The 15,005-nt window shown below is 42.1% G+C and overlaps 1 protein-coding gene and 1 non-coding gene across 7 annotated transcripts in view; both read right to left on the reverse strand.

Annotated features, from left to right (window-relative positions):
• DENND5A (DENN domain containing 5A) overlaps positions 1-15,005 on the reverse strand; it is a 110,167-nt gene that overhangs the window by 90,641 nt on the left and 4,521 nt on the right. The window contains exon 1 of one of the 6 annotated variants that reach the window (XM_043549918.1): positions 8,507-8,589. The exons of 4 other annotated variants lie outside the window; for them this stretch is intronic. In XM_043549918.1, the coding sequence (XP_043405853.1) occupies positions 8,507-8,546 (40 nt within the window). In that variant the 5' untranslated portion in view covers positions 8,547-8,589. Of the gene's footprint in view, positions 1-8,506; positions 8,590-15,005 lie in introns of those variants that run through there. One more of the 6 variants, XM_037899782.1, reaches the window with a different exon arrangement.
• On the reverse strand, positions 6,466-6,609 carry LOC119566529. The gene has a single exon (XR_005225686.1). It is a non-coding gene; the product is annotated as a small nucleolar RNA SNORA76 (small nucleolar RNA).

Here is a 15,005-nt window from a genome sequence, read left to right on the forward strand (position 1 = left end):
CCAGGGACTGGAATGCCAAAAGGGGACTGTTTGGCTTCTGGTTAACCAGTGTGGTACTGCAGAAGCACTTTTATTACGGGCTTGGTGAATCTAATTATAGAATAAACCACCATTTTGGGGGATTGTCTGCCCTATTTCTTGCAGTCTGCCCTGAGCATGGCATTTTCAGTGTGGCCCCTCCAGATATCCAGTCACAGTTTATTAAAAAGATCAAGAAGTGTCTACAGTATACAAGTAATCTTCATGGTGAGAAAATACCAGGTACTAAAGGGCTCTTTAATCCAGCAGAGAAAGGTATAACAAGAACCAGTGGCTGGAAGTTAAAGTCAGACAAGTTCAGTTGGAAATAAGGCACAAATGTTTAACACTAAGGTTGATTAACCATTGGAACAAACTGCCAAGGGAAGTGGTGCATTTTCTGTCTCTTAAGGTCTTCAAACCAAAACGGGATACCTTTTCTAGAAGATATGCTTTACTCAAACAAGTTATTGGGCTCAATACAGAAGTAACTGGATGAAATTCTATGGCCTGTATTATACAGCTGGTCAGACTAGATGATCTAATGGTCCACTTTAGTCTTTAAAAAAAATAATCTATGTAAGCTGTACTATTTGGTTTTCTTCCAGAAGCGGTTAGATTTCAGAGGTGCTGCATATGTTTGAAGAATTCTGGGATCAAATGCAATTTGTAAAGATTCAAGATTTTCTAGTAGTATGTTCCTCTTCAAAGAAGCCTGTCCCAACCATAAGAATGCCCCCCCCCATGACACCATCCCATTTCTACTCAAAAAAAAATCCCAACCAATCCTCCCTCCCCCCCCCCCACTCCCGGCCAACATATTAAAGGAACTTAATAAAATCTAAAACACATACAAAGTCCTATCCCCAAACTGAATTTTTACTACAAAAAGGAGACTGCCAGAGGCTCCATGAAGTCCACTACGGACTTCAGAATTGCTGTTGATTTTACTCAGAAGGCATTCAGATGCTATGGTGATAGGCAGCAGTATAAAACCCTAAAGTCTTGTTTACACCTAAAACACTGCAGTGAAGACAATACCTATGCCAACAGAAGGGCTTCTCCTGTCAAGGTAGGTACTCCACCTCCCCGAGAGGCGATGGCTAAGTCAATGGGAGAATTCTCCCATCTAAATAGTGCTGTCTACACCAGAGGTAAGGTTGGTTTAACTGTCATACAGGGTGGGGATTTTCACACCCTGGAGCGATGTAGTTATACTGACCTAATTTCCTAGTTTAGTCCAGCTCTAAGATAGGTCCTGTCTTTGCTAACTGGTTAAGTGTATTTAAAACTTGCTTTCAGGTGTTTTCAAAGACAGCCCCCAGAAAGTTTTCTTCTAATCCCCCAAAAAGAACAACCAGTGTTAGGTTTCAGATATACTTAAAATCCTATATCTCGTTTTCAAGCTTTTGCTAACCAAGCATCAGGCCTGTTTGAATCTATCGGAATGCCTACAAGAAAAGATTTTAAGGAGCATTAAACTAACTAGAAGCCACTCAGATACAAGTAAATCCAAGATAAATTCAACAGAGGGCATGAAGCACACCTAGTTACCCTCTTTAAATACAGACCCAGCTAACCTTTCTTCTAGCTCAGTTTTGTTGATCAGCATATATATGAATATGTACTCATTACTTCTGCATAGGTAAGAACTGTGACTGAATACATCTCTGTATTCACACCCTACACACTACTGTAATAATCTTTGTACAAGGTATGCCATGTGAGATCATCTGAAAATTCATAATTTGTTGGTCTGTATTGTCCAGATAAAATGTGTGTGGCAACACTGTAATAATGTGAAGTTTTGAGATTCCCCAGTATGATGTCAAGAGTACATGTTCAAAACTCACGCAGCACCAAACTGATCAAACAGGCCTGTCTTGAACAAAGGAATGTATGTTTCTCTTAATTTGCATTTAAACAGAGTAATCAACCAGGAAGGGAAAACAAGGGAAGCTCAAATAGGTGGGAAAAAACCTCAGGGAATATCCTTCCACACAGACTCTGTCTCCTAGTTCCCAGTTGGAAATGTTTTTCATGAGGGGGATTGAAACTATAAAAAGAAGGGGCAAACACCCCAAAACACCCCCTCTCACTCCTCTGTGTATCTCTGGCATTGCACCTAAGAAAAAGGAAAACAACCATTGGACTTTGGGTAGGGTCCTGACATGAAGAGTTTGGTCAATAACCTTACCAAAAGCATGTGGTAAGAAATTTTGCTTGAATCTGATATAGTTAGGTTAGACACTAGTAACTGTTTTATCTTTATTTTTCTTGTACCTGTTTCTGATTTTTATGCCTCATTACTTGTATTCACTTAATCTCTTTGTAATTAATAAACTTGTTATTGTTTTATCTAATCCAATGTGTTTAATTGTCTGGATAACTTCATTTAAGTAATAAACTGGCATATTATTCCCTTAAGGGAATAACAGACTTAATATATTTGTCCTGCCCAGGAGAGAGCTGTGCAGTACAGCACATACAGATCCAGCACTCGGGGTGTGTTGGGGTAACCCTGCAGCATAACCCAGGCTGGTGAGAGCCAGGATGTAGCTGGCAGGCTGCAGTTACACACAGACACTCAGGGTGTGGCCTGCATGCTGGAAGGCTGTTTGCGACCAGCCCAGGTGGGAGCTACTTCAGCAAGGCATTGTAAGGTATCTGAAGTTGCTGGGTGGGCATGACACTGCCCGCACTGGTCTTGATTGTGCCCTGGCATGTCGCAGGAACTTAAGCCCCAAGTCTGCTAAATACTTATGCACAGACTTAATTTTATGCAATCAAGTCAACAGGACTACATAAAAGTGCAATGTTAAGCACAAAGTACTCCCACTGACTTCAATAAGATTTACTCATGTAGGATTAAGTATGTGCATAAATCTTTATAGGATCAGGTCCCTACATTAGAAAATAATTTCTAAATATAGGTCTAATAATTTTATATTCACCAAACCCTTTCCACTATTTTAACTTCCTTGTATGATAAAGTCTCTGAAGATAGAGAGAAAAGAGAAGCTCAGAGGTTCTTGTCCAGAATTATGAATTAGCATATGCGCATAGTATGGATATTGTCAAACACCCTTTGGTGTGTTTTAAAAGGTTTCCAATAATTGGTGGGGCCCAAGGGCACAGCCCATTACACAAGGAGAAGGGATATTCTGGCCAGAACAGGACACACATTCTCTCAGACCTGAGCAGACAGTACCTCTATTAGAGGCCTCATCAGAAAGTCCCACACAACAAAACCATGTTCATCTGTATTGCCCAGCCCTCAAAAGAACAACAGTCAGAGTAGATCCTGACAGGATTTGAACCTGTGGTTCCAGGCTTTATGATTATTATTTCAAACCTGATGATCAGGTCACTAATAAGTCTGTACCATTTCAGCCTATATGTTTGATTCACTCAGCAAGTTACTCTTTTTTTTGTGGGGGCGGGGCGAGGGGGGAAGGGTGGACATAAACAAGCAAGGTTTAAGTCATTTAAGGTCTATCTTCATTAGTAGATTAAGTTGTGCTAAAACACTACCTTGAGGAATCGTATTAATAGTAGCACAGGTTTACCATGACCAGCTGGCACAATGTTAAATATAACTGGTCCCTGCCTACACTGGCTGCAAAGTCAAGTTGAACATGTTAGTTAAAATGACTCCTCAGGGTTATGTTAACGCAATCTAGCATTATAGTTAGAAGAAGCCCTTACTGATATACAGCCAAGCTCACACCTGCTTCTGAAAGGCTAGTAAGATCCTTTGCTTATTTCTTTAGCAATGTTATTGTGAAAGCTATAAAAACAGGAAACAGCATCCAAGGCTTGGCAGTAGCTGGAGTAAGAAATGCAACTGTTAAACAAGGATTCATGGAACAAAACCAAGATTCAACCAAAGTTGCAGCTGCCAGATCTGTAAATGAAGAGCCATTACAGTGATGGACAACTTTGGGTCCAAATTATGACTCGTTTCCTTCCTTCCTTCAACCCTTTCTCCTCAGACAGAACCACATCTATCTTTCATTCAACACTTTTTTCCTCCTCCTCTCTCATTCACCCTGGACATGCTAAAAAAAACTAATTCTTTCCATTTTTACTCTAGAACACTCACATTCTATGCTTGCAGTTATTCCTCCTTTTGGGAAATCATTAAGTCTAATAAACTTTGAACTGGTAACAATAAATCAGATCAATTAGTTAAGTACTGAGACTGGGATTTAGGCCTCTTTGAAAAACTCCAGCCTCAGTCTTCAGAAGAACAGCAACACATTATTTATATTTGAATATTTTATTAAGGACCACAGGTACTCATTTTATTATAACAGCCTTGGTTTTATTACTGACTATTAAGGTCTCATCTACTGTATGAGTCTCATATTTGTAACTTAATACCTGGAATTTTTTGCATCCTAATGACTGTAATAGTAATCCTGCCCCACTGTCACTTAACCCGGACCAAGCAGCCCAAAGTTAAAACATAGTCCTTATGTGTGCAGCCAACAAGAGTGCTAATTTGGAATATGGATACCTGCATATAGTAGATCATAGATCATAAAAACAAAACCAGAAATATACTTTCCCATATATCCAAACTAGTCCTCTGTCTTTGCAAGGATCTCTAAGATGACGGGGCTCTGGGAGAGCTCAACCAACTGACTGACAGCTCCTCCTGCCTCCAACTACCTGGGAATCTTGACTCTAGTCTATTGAGCATGCTTGCTGTAGTGCACACAATTCACATCTGTTACCTCCTTTCCTCTGTGGCTCAGTGGTTGGAGGGAGGTTACATAAGTTCAGACATTAAGAGTAACAGAAAAGTTTGAAGCTTTAAGTATTAATCATTGCCATTTTAACTGATTTTGTATACTTTTTCACCTGTTCACTTAATCGCTAGAGAGTTTCCTTTTCGAGAAAGTGACTTTTTCAAACAAAATTGGCACAAATATATGCCGTTCTGATGCTATGAACTGAAATTCAGGGTAACTCATTCTGCAAGTAGTCCTAATGAAGTCAATGGGATTACTTGCAGAATAAGTAAAGGTATCAGAATCTGGCCTGATGAGAGATGATCACTGTGGCTGACAACATCACTCCTCTGACACAACGGAAGTCTCTACAATAAGGATACAGTTGTGAATCTGTGCGGGAGACAGACCTTTCTCAGGAGCCGGCCCATGACTGTGGAATGAAATCCTCTAAGAACTAAGGACCATCACAAACCTCACCAACTTCCACTTTAAGTGCTAGGGACATTGCTTTGACCTTGTCTTCTCTAACAAACATATAGCAACATGTGTACACTATAAAAAAACCTCCTAAATAAAAGACACACCCCAGCACACACTTCTCCCCCTGGGAAAAGGATGAGAGAACAAACATGTTAGATGTTATTCACATTGCTTAATACGTTACTGGAAGGCTGACACTATAGTGAAGACCACAGTATAAGAATCTACTAGAAAAGACTAGACTAGAACACACATCTGCTTACTTATAGCACAAGGTCACAAAAGGGGGTTTGTTACATTTTCCTGTATAGTTTCAAGGAAACAGAGAGGCAGGCAGCCAGTCAGCAAGCAGGAAGAAGTTGACTAGGTTCTGGAGCGACTATATGAAGAACTGGTTTCAGAGTAACAGCCGTGTTAGTCTGTATTCACAAAAAGAAAAGGAGTACATGTGGCACCTTAGAGACTAACCAATTGGTTAGTCTCTAAGGTGCCACAAGTACTCCTTTTCTTTATATGAAGAATTATGTTTTTGAGGATGGTGGGTTGTTCTGAAACAGTTTTTCATTGCTTGCATAGCACCCACAGCATTGAATGGGCACTTTTATAAAAAAAATTTAAAAAACTTAAAATCTATGTTTTGTAGAAATTTTTATTTTTAGGGAGGGATTTAAAAATGTGAGTTCTTTAGATGGAGACACTGGAACCTGTCTTTACCAAGGCAAAGGGTTTTAAATCAAAAGAATCCTGAGAAGTATATGCAGCTTGTTACCATTTCTACATTCTGATTATAGTGGCACCCTTTTTCCTCCACTATGGGTAGGGCCCTACCAAATTCACGATCCATTTTGGTCAATTTCATGGTGCTAGGATTTTAAAAATAGCAAATTTCATGATTTCAGCTATTTAAATCTGAAATTTCACAGTGTTGTAATTGTAGGGGTCCTGACCCAAAAAGGAGTTGTGGGGGGTTGCAAGGTTATTGTACGGGGGTCTGCAATACTGCTACCCTTCCTTCTGTGCCGCTGCAGACGGCAGTGCTGCTTTCAGAACTGGGCAGCTGGAGAGTGGTGACTGATGACTGGGAGCCCAGCTCTGAAGGAAGAACCACGGCCAGCAGCAGCAGAGAAGGATGGCATGGTATGGTATTGCCACCTTTACTTCTATGCTGTTGCCTGCAGAGCTGGACCCTCAGTCAGCAGCCACCACTTTCCGGCCGCCCAGCTCTGCAGGCAGCAATGCAGAAATAAGGGTGGCATGGTATGGTATTGCCACCCTACTTCTGCGCTGCTGCTGGTGGGGCGCTGCCTTCAGAGCTGGGCGCCCAGCCAACAGCCGCCACTCTCTGGCTGCCCAGCTCTGAAGGCAGCGCAGATGTAAGGGTGGCAATACCACAATCCCCCCTAAAATAATCTTGTGAGCCCCTGCAATTCCCTTTTGGGTCACGACCCTCAATTTGAGAAACTCTGGTCTCCCCATGAAATTGGTATAGTATAGGGTAAAAGCATACAAAAGACCAGATTTCATGGGGGAAAACTAGATTTCATGGTCCGTGACACATTTTTCATGGCTGTGAATTTGGTAGAGCCCTAGCTATGGGCAAGAATATATCAGCACTGCTATTAGAGACCTTCCTTTTAGCTCAGTTCTACAAACTAACCCAAAGCCAGCCAATGTTAAACAGAGTTAATATCTTCAGAACAGAAACCACCTGATTTCCATTTCCTGGAGGTAATGATGATTTCTATACACATCTACAGTAAGTGTCACAATTCTTTTAAGCATGTACAAAACTTTCCCCATGCCCCCTATGACAGTGTAGCGTGGTGGTAACCCCGCTCCTGCTGGAAAGGAATAAAGCAGTCCCAGAGAGAGCTGCAGCAAGGAAAGCTGGGCTAATTGGGAAAGCAGCCACAGCTGTAGCCAGTGCAATCAGGGCTCAGCTGACCCTTATAAGAGGGCGGTGAGCAAGAAGGACTCAGTCTCTCTCTCCCCTCCCTTGGGAGAGAAGGACCTGGCTGCCAGGGACCTGAGAAGGGTATCTAGCTTAGAGCAGTGCTGGGGAAGGGCAGAGGGAGCTGGGGAGCTCCAGCCTAGCAAAATTGCAGGCCTAGTTGAAGGCCTATAAAAGGTACTGGGGCTGCAGAGGGGCAACCCAGAAATAGGCAGCAGCAGCTGGTTCAACCCCCTTGCCCATGATGAGTGGTTCATAGACTGCAGTCTGCCCTAGGGAGCAGGGGCTAGATGATGACTGGCAGTAGCCACTGAGGCAAGGGAGGGATAGGGGGTTGGGGTTTCCCCTGGGATGGGAGACTCAGACTGAGGGGGTACTGCCAGGGGCAGAACCCTAATCTAGAAGGGCACCGGGGTCTGGGAGGGACACAGGGGCCAGCGGCAGGTGAGACACCGACCTGCAGAGGGTGTTCCTGGCTGGAAGAGCTAATTTCCAGAATGACAGACAGGAGGCCCCGCCCTGGTGAGTCATCGCCCCGCAACAGACAGATATTGCAACAGCATGTAATATCTTCAGGGACCATATTGTATTAAGCTTGTGTATCACTGCAGGCTGGGAATTTTATGAAATTCCAGCGGGGAGGTTTATCGCCACTCCTCCGGAGAGGTACACCCCCTGCAGAGGTTTTAATATACTGGTTCAAACTGGGTTTTCCAAAGACCAACAGACAAAGAAAGGGCCTTTGTTATAAAACGGCTGGGTTTAAACTGATTCAGGGCCTTCTTTCTGATCCAGCAAACAGACAGCCCCTTCTGTATAAGGGAGGTGCCAACCCTTGGGCAAGAATTAGAAAGGTTTTGACCTACTGGGGCCCCACAGGACTGCTGGTAAACTCTTTAGCTGGCATATAGGAACTCTTATTGGTTTTTTTTTTTTGCGGGGGGAGGCTAAACAGGTTCTCTCTGTCATGCTTTTACCTTAAGAATAACTCTTTGCTTAGAAAGAGCTGCATGGTAACTTGTAACTGCTGGCAATACACTGTTCATAGTCCTCAAAAGGAAAGCAATGCAGAGGTGCTGACGGTTAGACTTACTGGGGATATATCAGTGTAAAGCAGGCAGCTGTGCAGCTTTAAAACCCCGGAAAGAACAGAACCCATGTCTCCACCCGAGAGAGGTGATGTCTGGGAGATGGAAACCTTAAGCTGGTGCCCTCAAGGGACCAGGGAGGAGGAATACAGCTGCAGTAAACACTGAAACTGTGACATCCTCCAACTACCCATCCCAGACATGTGCACACAAAGGACTCTACTTACCTAGGAAAAGCCTGAATAGAAAATCCTTGGAGCATTTCATGTAGGTCAACAAACTCCAGGTTAGTTGGAGCAGTGTTGGAAACAAATTCTACAATCAAGAGCCACAGTGTCAATATCCCATCTCCAGCCCCCAACACATAGAAAAGTTACAGATAAGATTATCTCAGCAATTGAGTCCCTCTAGCACACTTGCAATGCAGCACAGATAGCCAAAGCAGGTCAATTTCACTTCAGTATTTAAAAAGGGAAGTGGAAGTGCTCTTGACCAAGATAAGAGAACCTCATGACTGACTAAGGCAAAAGTAATGTAAGGCCCCAAAATAATTTTCTCAGGAAACTCACTGAATTACCTGACTCTTTTAAAAATTTAAAACTGTTTATTTTTAGAAGACCCTGTAAGAGCTTAGTTGCGAGTTGGACATTCTAGTCCTGTATCTCTCAAAGTGGTTTGGTCCAAGCATAGGACTGGGAGCCAGGAACTGCCAAATTCTAATACACTACTAACTCTGATACAGACATCCCCCTGTGGCCTTGGACAAACCACTTAATCTCAAGCTTGGTTATCTTGCTTGTGCAATGAAGTTAACGTGTCTCTCCCCCCTCAAAGAGATGTTTGTAAGGATTAGCATTTGGAAAATGCTTTTAGGGATGAAATACTCAGAACTACCCACAGAAATATTAATAATTAAACTTCACTGCTCTTTCTCCCCCTCCCCCATCACCATAAGAAAAGTATGAATACACTTCCCATAAGAACCTATCATCCTCTAGGTAAGAGCCATGGCAGTTATCCTCCTAAAGAACTAACAGACTATGAGCTAAACCCCTCCTTCAGCTGAACCAGAGAACAAGGTATACCATAATATCAGGCACAATGGTAGATGCCAGGGACAGTTCCATGGTGCAAAACAGTGCAGGGGTCACTGTGCCTCTGCAATAACCAAGAGACAGGCACACTATAGCCACTCAGTTTGGGGCTGGTTCATAAACTGAATTAGGGAAAAACAGTTCCCTTTGGTGGGAGGTGACGGCCCTGCTTACACTCTCACAAGAAAGCAAGATCACTCATTCAGTGTCTGGCTCACCCCTTATCCAAGGGCTGATATCCTTACTCTTCCATCTTCGCCAGGATTAGGCCCAGTGTGTAAAGCAGCCATCCACCTACAGAGTTGCAATATGGCAGCCATCCTAAGACAGCAACAGCACTGAGTTTCTAGGAAAGAAAGTGAAGAATACCATCTCCAACTGAAAATGGAGGGGAAGCTGTAAGTACTATGGCTCAGGTGTTCCCCTTTCCTATGCAGTTTGGAAGGGAGTACGAGAAAATCCCAGCAGAAATAACTCATGACACGTGGAGGTTAGGACAGCAGCAGCTCTACAGCAAGGAGCCAAGGGAAACCATCCATGTGAACGCTGCACAGACTGGTTCTTTATTCTAACCCTCCCAAAAGACTCCACCACTCTACAGCATGATCGATACTCAGGCCTGGTCTACAGTACAGAGTTAGGTTAACACAAGACCTCTTATGTCAACCTATGTGTTTACACTAAAATTTTGCTCCCACTGATGTAACTCACCTGTAACACCAACTTAATAACTCTACCTCCACAAGAGGCATAGAGTCAGCGTCAATGTAGTGTCAGTGAGGACACTGTATTGCTTACATCAACTGCTGCTGACTGTCAAAAGTTATCCTACAATGTCCCACACTGACAGTTCAATTGATGTAAGAGTTCCTAGTGAGGATGTGCACTGCCAACACAAGGAGCAAAGTGTAGACACACTCAAGCGATATATTTACTGTGGCATCTGTATGCAGACATAACTTAGGTTGACTTAATTTTGTAATGTAGACATGCCCCGAGGGAGCTGCATCAAGAATCCTATCCAATTTTAAAACCTGTTGCAGCCATAATGCCACCAAAGGCCCAGGCAAACTGAACCATTTCTACTGGACTGGTTCAAACTCTGTTGACGCTGCCTTTGAAATCAGTTCAGGCCATCTGCAGCTGGTTTATACTATCGTTCCAAATGGGTTTAAAATGGTTGAGCTGAACTGGTTTTAAATCCATTTCAAGTTCTGGGAGAAATTTAACCAGTGCACACCAGGCCTACGTGGCACACTCCACTGCAGTGCTAGGCAGAAGTCCATATGGTAGCCAACACTGACAGTAATTTGCTTTCCTGTAGCTCTTAATTTCCCGCCACCGCTCTCCTTACAGACGGATGCGAAGACAAAAGGATCAAATCTTCTAAAACACTTAAAAGTGACTTAAGAGCCTATGTCCTATTTTCTAAAGTTACTGAGCCACTTATGAACCTAAGACCCACAGACTTCCCAGGAGACCTAGCTCTTAAGTCACTCTAGCACTTTCGGACCCCTTTTTGTTTATATTCTACTTGTGATGATTGTTTGTTTGTTACCAGCACCTCACAGGATGGTGCCAAGAGACACGACTGGCTGCAAGAGTTTCTCCAGGAGGGAAAACGAGGCTAGGTAAATAGTGCCACAGCGATTGACAAGAGGGTGCTGTGGAGGCCACCCCGCCATACACCCCTATAAAACGACAGTCACCCGAGAAATAGCCATCTGGGGAAAGCTCTTCCCTGGAAAGAGGAGGAAATAAGCCTGATGTGACAGCTTTCCAAGCAAATTCCCCACCTTGAGACCGTCTGTGTCAATGTTAAGACCGTTTTTCTGTATTTAGTAACATTTCATACTCTAGATCAGTGGTCTCCAAACTTTTTGCCTCACGCACCCCCAGGGTGACCTGCCACAGGCACGCCGCCGACAGAAGAGGACCGGAAGACCTGCTGCGGACGTGCAGAGCTGCCGCCAAAGAGAAAAACGGCGGAGTGCTACTACTGCCGTGCACCCCCTGGGATCATCTCCCGCACCCCAGTTTGGAGACCACTGCTTTAGATAGCTGTAAACTTGACTGCAAGCCAGAAATCCATGAAGCTCTTGTGACAAATATCAGAAGGAATACTTTTTGTATACAGTAAAAAAATAAGTAACTGATTCTGACAATGTCACTTCATATGCATTATTGCTGCCACATGAACCCTGTGGGTGAGAGAGAACTAAAAGGCACTAATATGAAAAGTCCCTAAGAGCAGTGAAGAGGGACAATACCAACTTGAAAAGCCACAGTTGTCCAAACATTTGGTACCTACAGTCATTACAAGTAACTCCCCTCAAGTTTGCTACAGTTTGAAAGTTTAGAAGAGAATAACCTTTGCTCTTAGTTTTAGTTTGTGCATATAACAGCATTGTAGTTGCTCGCTTTTAGGAAGGCCGGTCCTTAAAAAGATCAACAAGGGAGCAGAAACACACTTACACAATGTTTCATACGTTGGTGGGGGAGGAAGGGGAGCAAGGGTAGAGAGAAGGGGAGTACGATATGACATGCTATTTAAAGTAGGCTCCAGAAACTAGACTTTTAAAATATTAATTTAAAAATAAATAAATCATGAGTCCACTGCAGCACTTGGAAGAGAACCTAGAAACCCTGACTCCCAGCACCTTGTTATGGAGCATGCTCCTTCCTTTACAAAGAAGTTGAACACCTAAGACAGGGATTTTTAAAAATGTACTGGGGGAAAAGAAGTCATTCATTTTCTATAATGGAGATTTTGGAAGACACAACTTGTAATTTAACCTACAACACAGACATGACAATCAAAAGTTTGGTATTATAGAAACAGCTTAATAAATTGTAGCTCCAAATGCTATTAATGGAGTACAGCTGCTTTTCCTTACATCAGACCTCCCATTCTTTATTCTACATATCAGCTACCACAGCACGTCTGCCTCAGTTCCCAATGACACAAAAGATCTCTTTGGCACTCTAAAACACAGAAAGCAACTCAGGCTTCTTGGGGAAAGGAAGATTGGAGGGAGGAAGAGGAACTGCTAATGAGACCTAGAGCTTTCCACAGGAGCCAGTTCAAATGCAGCCTAAAGTTATCATCTGATGCCTGTTCAGAGTGAGTGGCCTCAGTTCAAGTCCTACTAGACAGGCCCCCATAACAGAATCAGCACCTTTGTTAGCAAGGCCAAGGAGATCAAAATACCCTTTCGTCTTTAGAATTAATCCCTCGTGTCAGAATAGAGGCACACTGTCATGGCAGTGTGGGAAGCCAGCACTGCTGTTATTCCCAAAAAAAGGCAACACTACTTCAATCTCTGGGGAAGTCAAGCCAGCACTTCCCACCAACACATTCATCTTTGCCAAAAGGGATACATATTAGCCCCACCTTACAGATAAAGGAACATTTATTTATTCAATGAGTAAATGTAAACAGTGTGCTGCAGAAGTCTATTACAGGAAGAAGCCTCAGGTCTGACTCCCAATCCTGTATCTTAATCACAAGCTCATCCTTCATCCACAGAGGAAGAAAATACATAACAAAAGGAAAATATCAGTAGTTAAGAGGGAAAGCATTAATCAAAGTAAAGCATTACAATGTTTTCCTCCTCAAACTTTCTAGTTAAAGAATTAAAAAGAAAAAAATACCTTACTCATACCCTTTTAATAAGATAAAGGCTACAACAGTTTCCTAGTGTGTAAAAGTCATGCCCAACATCATTCAAACAATTGCTGGCAACAGTATTATTCTATTAGCCATCAAAAAGAAGGAAAATTATATTTCTGATGCTCTAATACAATGAGCAATTTATCACTTGACTTATCTGACAAGTCCTTCAAGTACTTCAGTTTATCTGAATAATACTTAAAAAGCTCTTAAATGGAAAAGGGAAGTTCTGTGTGGGGAAAAAACCCTAAAACCAGCGACTATGTGAAGATCATCTTCTATTCTAAACTTAATGCTAAGAAACAAAAAAAAATACAGGTGTATTGGAAGACTGAAGGAGCCAAGAATAGAGCCTCCAAATGTAAAGAGAAAGAGGGGAAACAATATTGCTACATTATTGCTCAAGAGAAACACTTCTGGTTCTAGAAACAGTAGGCCAAACTCATTTAGGTGTAGCTCCACTGAAGTCAATGGAGTTTTATTAGGATTAATTTAGACCACTATTTTCCCATTACCTTGCTAACACATACAGTGTCACACAGGGGAGGACAGCAACTGAGCTTGCATAATTTTAAGTCATTTCACTTGTTCCAATTCTAGTTATTTTCCTTTCTGATTTCATGCATCAATACTATTAAAGCATTTATTATGTATGGTAAGGGCCCAGGAGCCCTAATCAGTATCAAGGCCTCATTGTGCTAGGTGTTGTATGAACACGTGAGTGGGCACAGTCCTTGTCCTACACAAATTACACTCCAATTACAAACAAGATACAAAAAAGTGTGGAGAAGGGAGAAGAAAAGAGTTACAAAAATAAGGTCAAACTACACAGGTTATTTATTGCTCAACTTGATGGTTCCAAAACATCTGAAAGTTGAGGTTGTTTTTTCCTAAACCAAAATCAACAGTCAGCTATCCTCGACTGCTGCAAAACCTAGCCATCCTTAGATGATTTCTTGCAGGGGTCAAAGCAGAAGTGGGTCTTGAGGAGACTCTGGAAGGAGGTCTTACACATCCATTCAGGGATGGCGTTCCACATATAACAGGGCAACATGGAAGAAAGTACAGAGGTGTTAACAGAGAAAGCCGACAGCGGGCATTCAAGCCTGGCTTGTTTGACAGAGCAAAGGGATAACACAATATGGACCTTCATCCAGAGTCAGTGGGAGTCTTTCCATCTACTTCAGTGATTTGCAGATCAGATCCTATAACACAAGGGGAAATAAAGTAGAGAGGGGCAGAGTTGCTAAAAGTCATTGAAGGTGAGGACAAGAAGCTTGAATTTGACACAGTGGAAAATGGGGAGCGCAGGTGAAGATTAAAAGAGGAAGGTGATGTGGTCAGAGCAATATTTAAATACTATCATGATCAATCCCTAAGATATGCCATCAGTTAAATGTTTAACCAAACCATAGTAAAGAGCAACTACTGTTTTTTATTGGTTTATTGTAAAATCATCAGGATCTTTACTTCACGGCACAAGTTAATTTTAGACATTTGCATTCCATTAAGCATTTCTCCATTGTACACTGTAATTTTGGAAAAACATTCATTACCTATTTGTCATTATGAGATGGAAGTTATTTCCAAGTACTCTCAAATTCTGTAAGTGAGACTATATTGGATTATAAACTGACGATCAGATTTGTGAAACTGCAATTTCACATTATATAGTGGTGAGTTTCTTATTTCCCCAACTCATCTTGCACCTAAGCAACACAATAAACTGATTCATTCTTTGTTTTTAACTATATAGTAAACAAATGCTGTCCAGAGGATTTTGTTAATAAAACTGAGTTAAGAATTAGAACAAAAATACAAGTCTTTAGTGTAAAAGAATATAAAATACACTATTGCCACAAACTTAATAATTTTATGATGAAACTAGTTTGTTTTTTGCCCCAGTTTTCAGACTATTTTTGAAAAACCCATTTATAGCTCTGATTGAAAAATAAGAGG

This window comes from Chelonia mydas, chromosome 6 (assembly GCF_015237465.2).
Source record: "Chelonia mydas isolate rCheMyd1 chromosome 6, rCheMyd1.pri.v2, whole genome shotgun sequence".
In the NCBI taxonomy this organism is placed as follows: Eukaryota; Metazoa; Chordata; order Testudines; family Cheloniidae; genus Chelonia; species Chelonia mydas.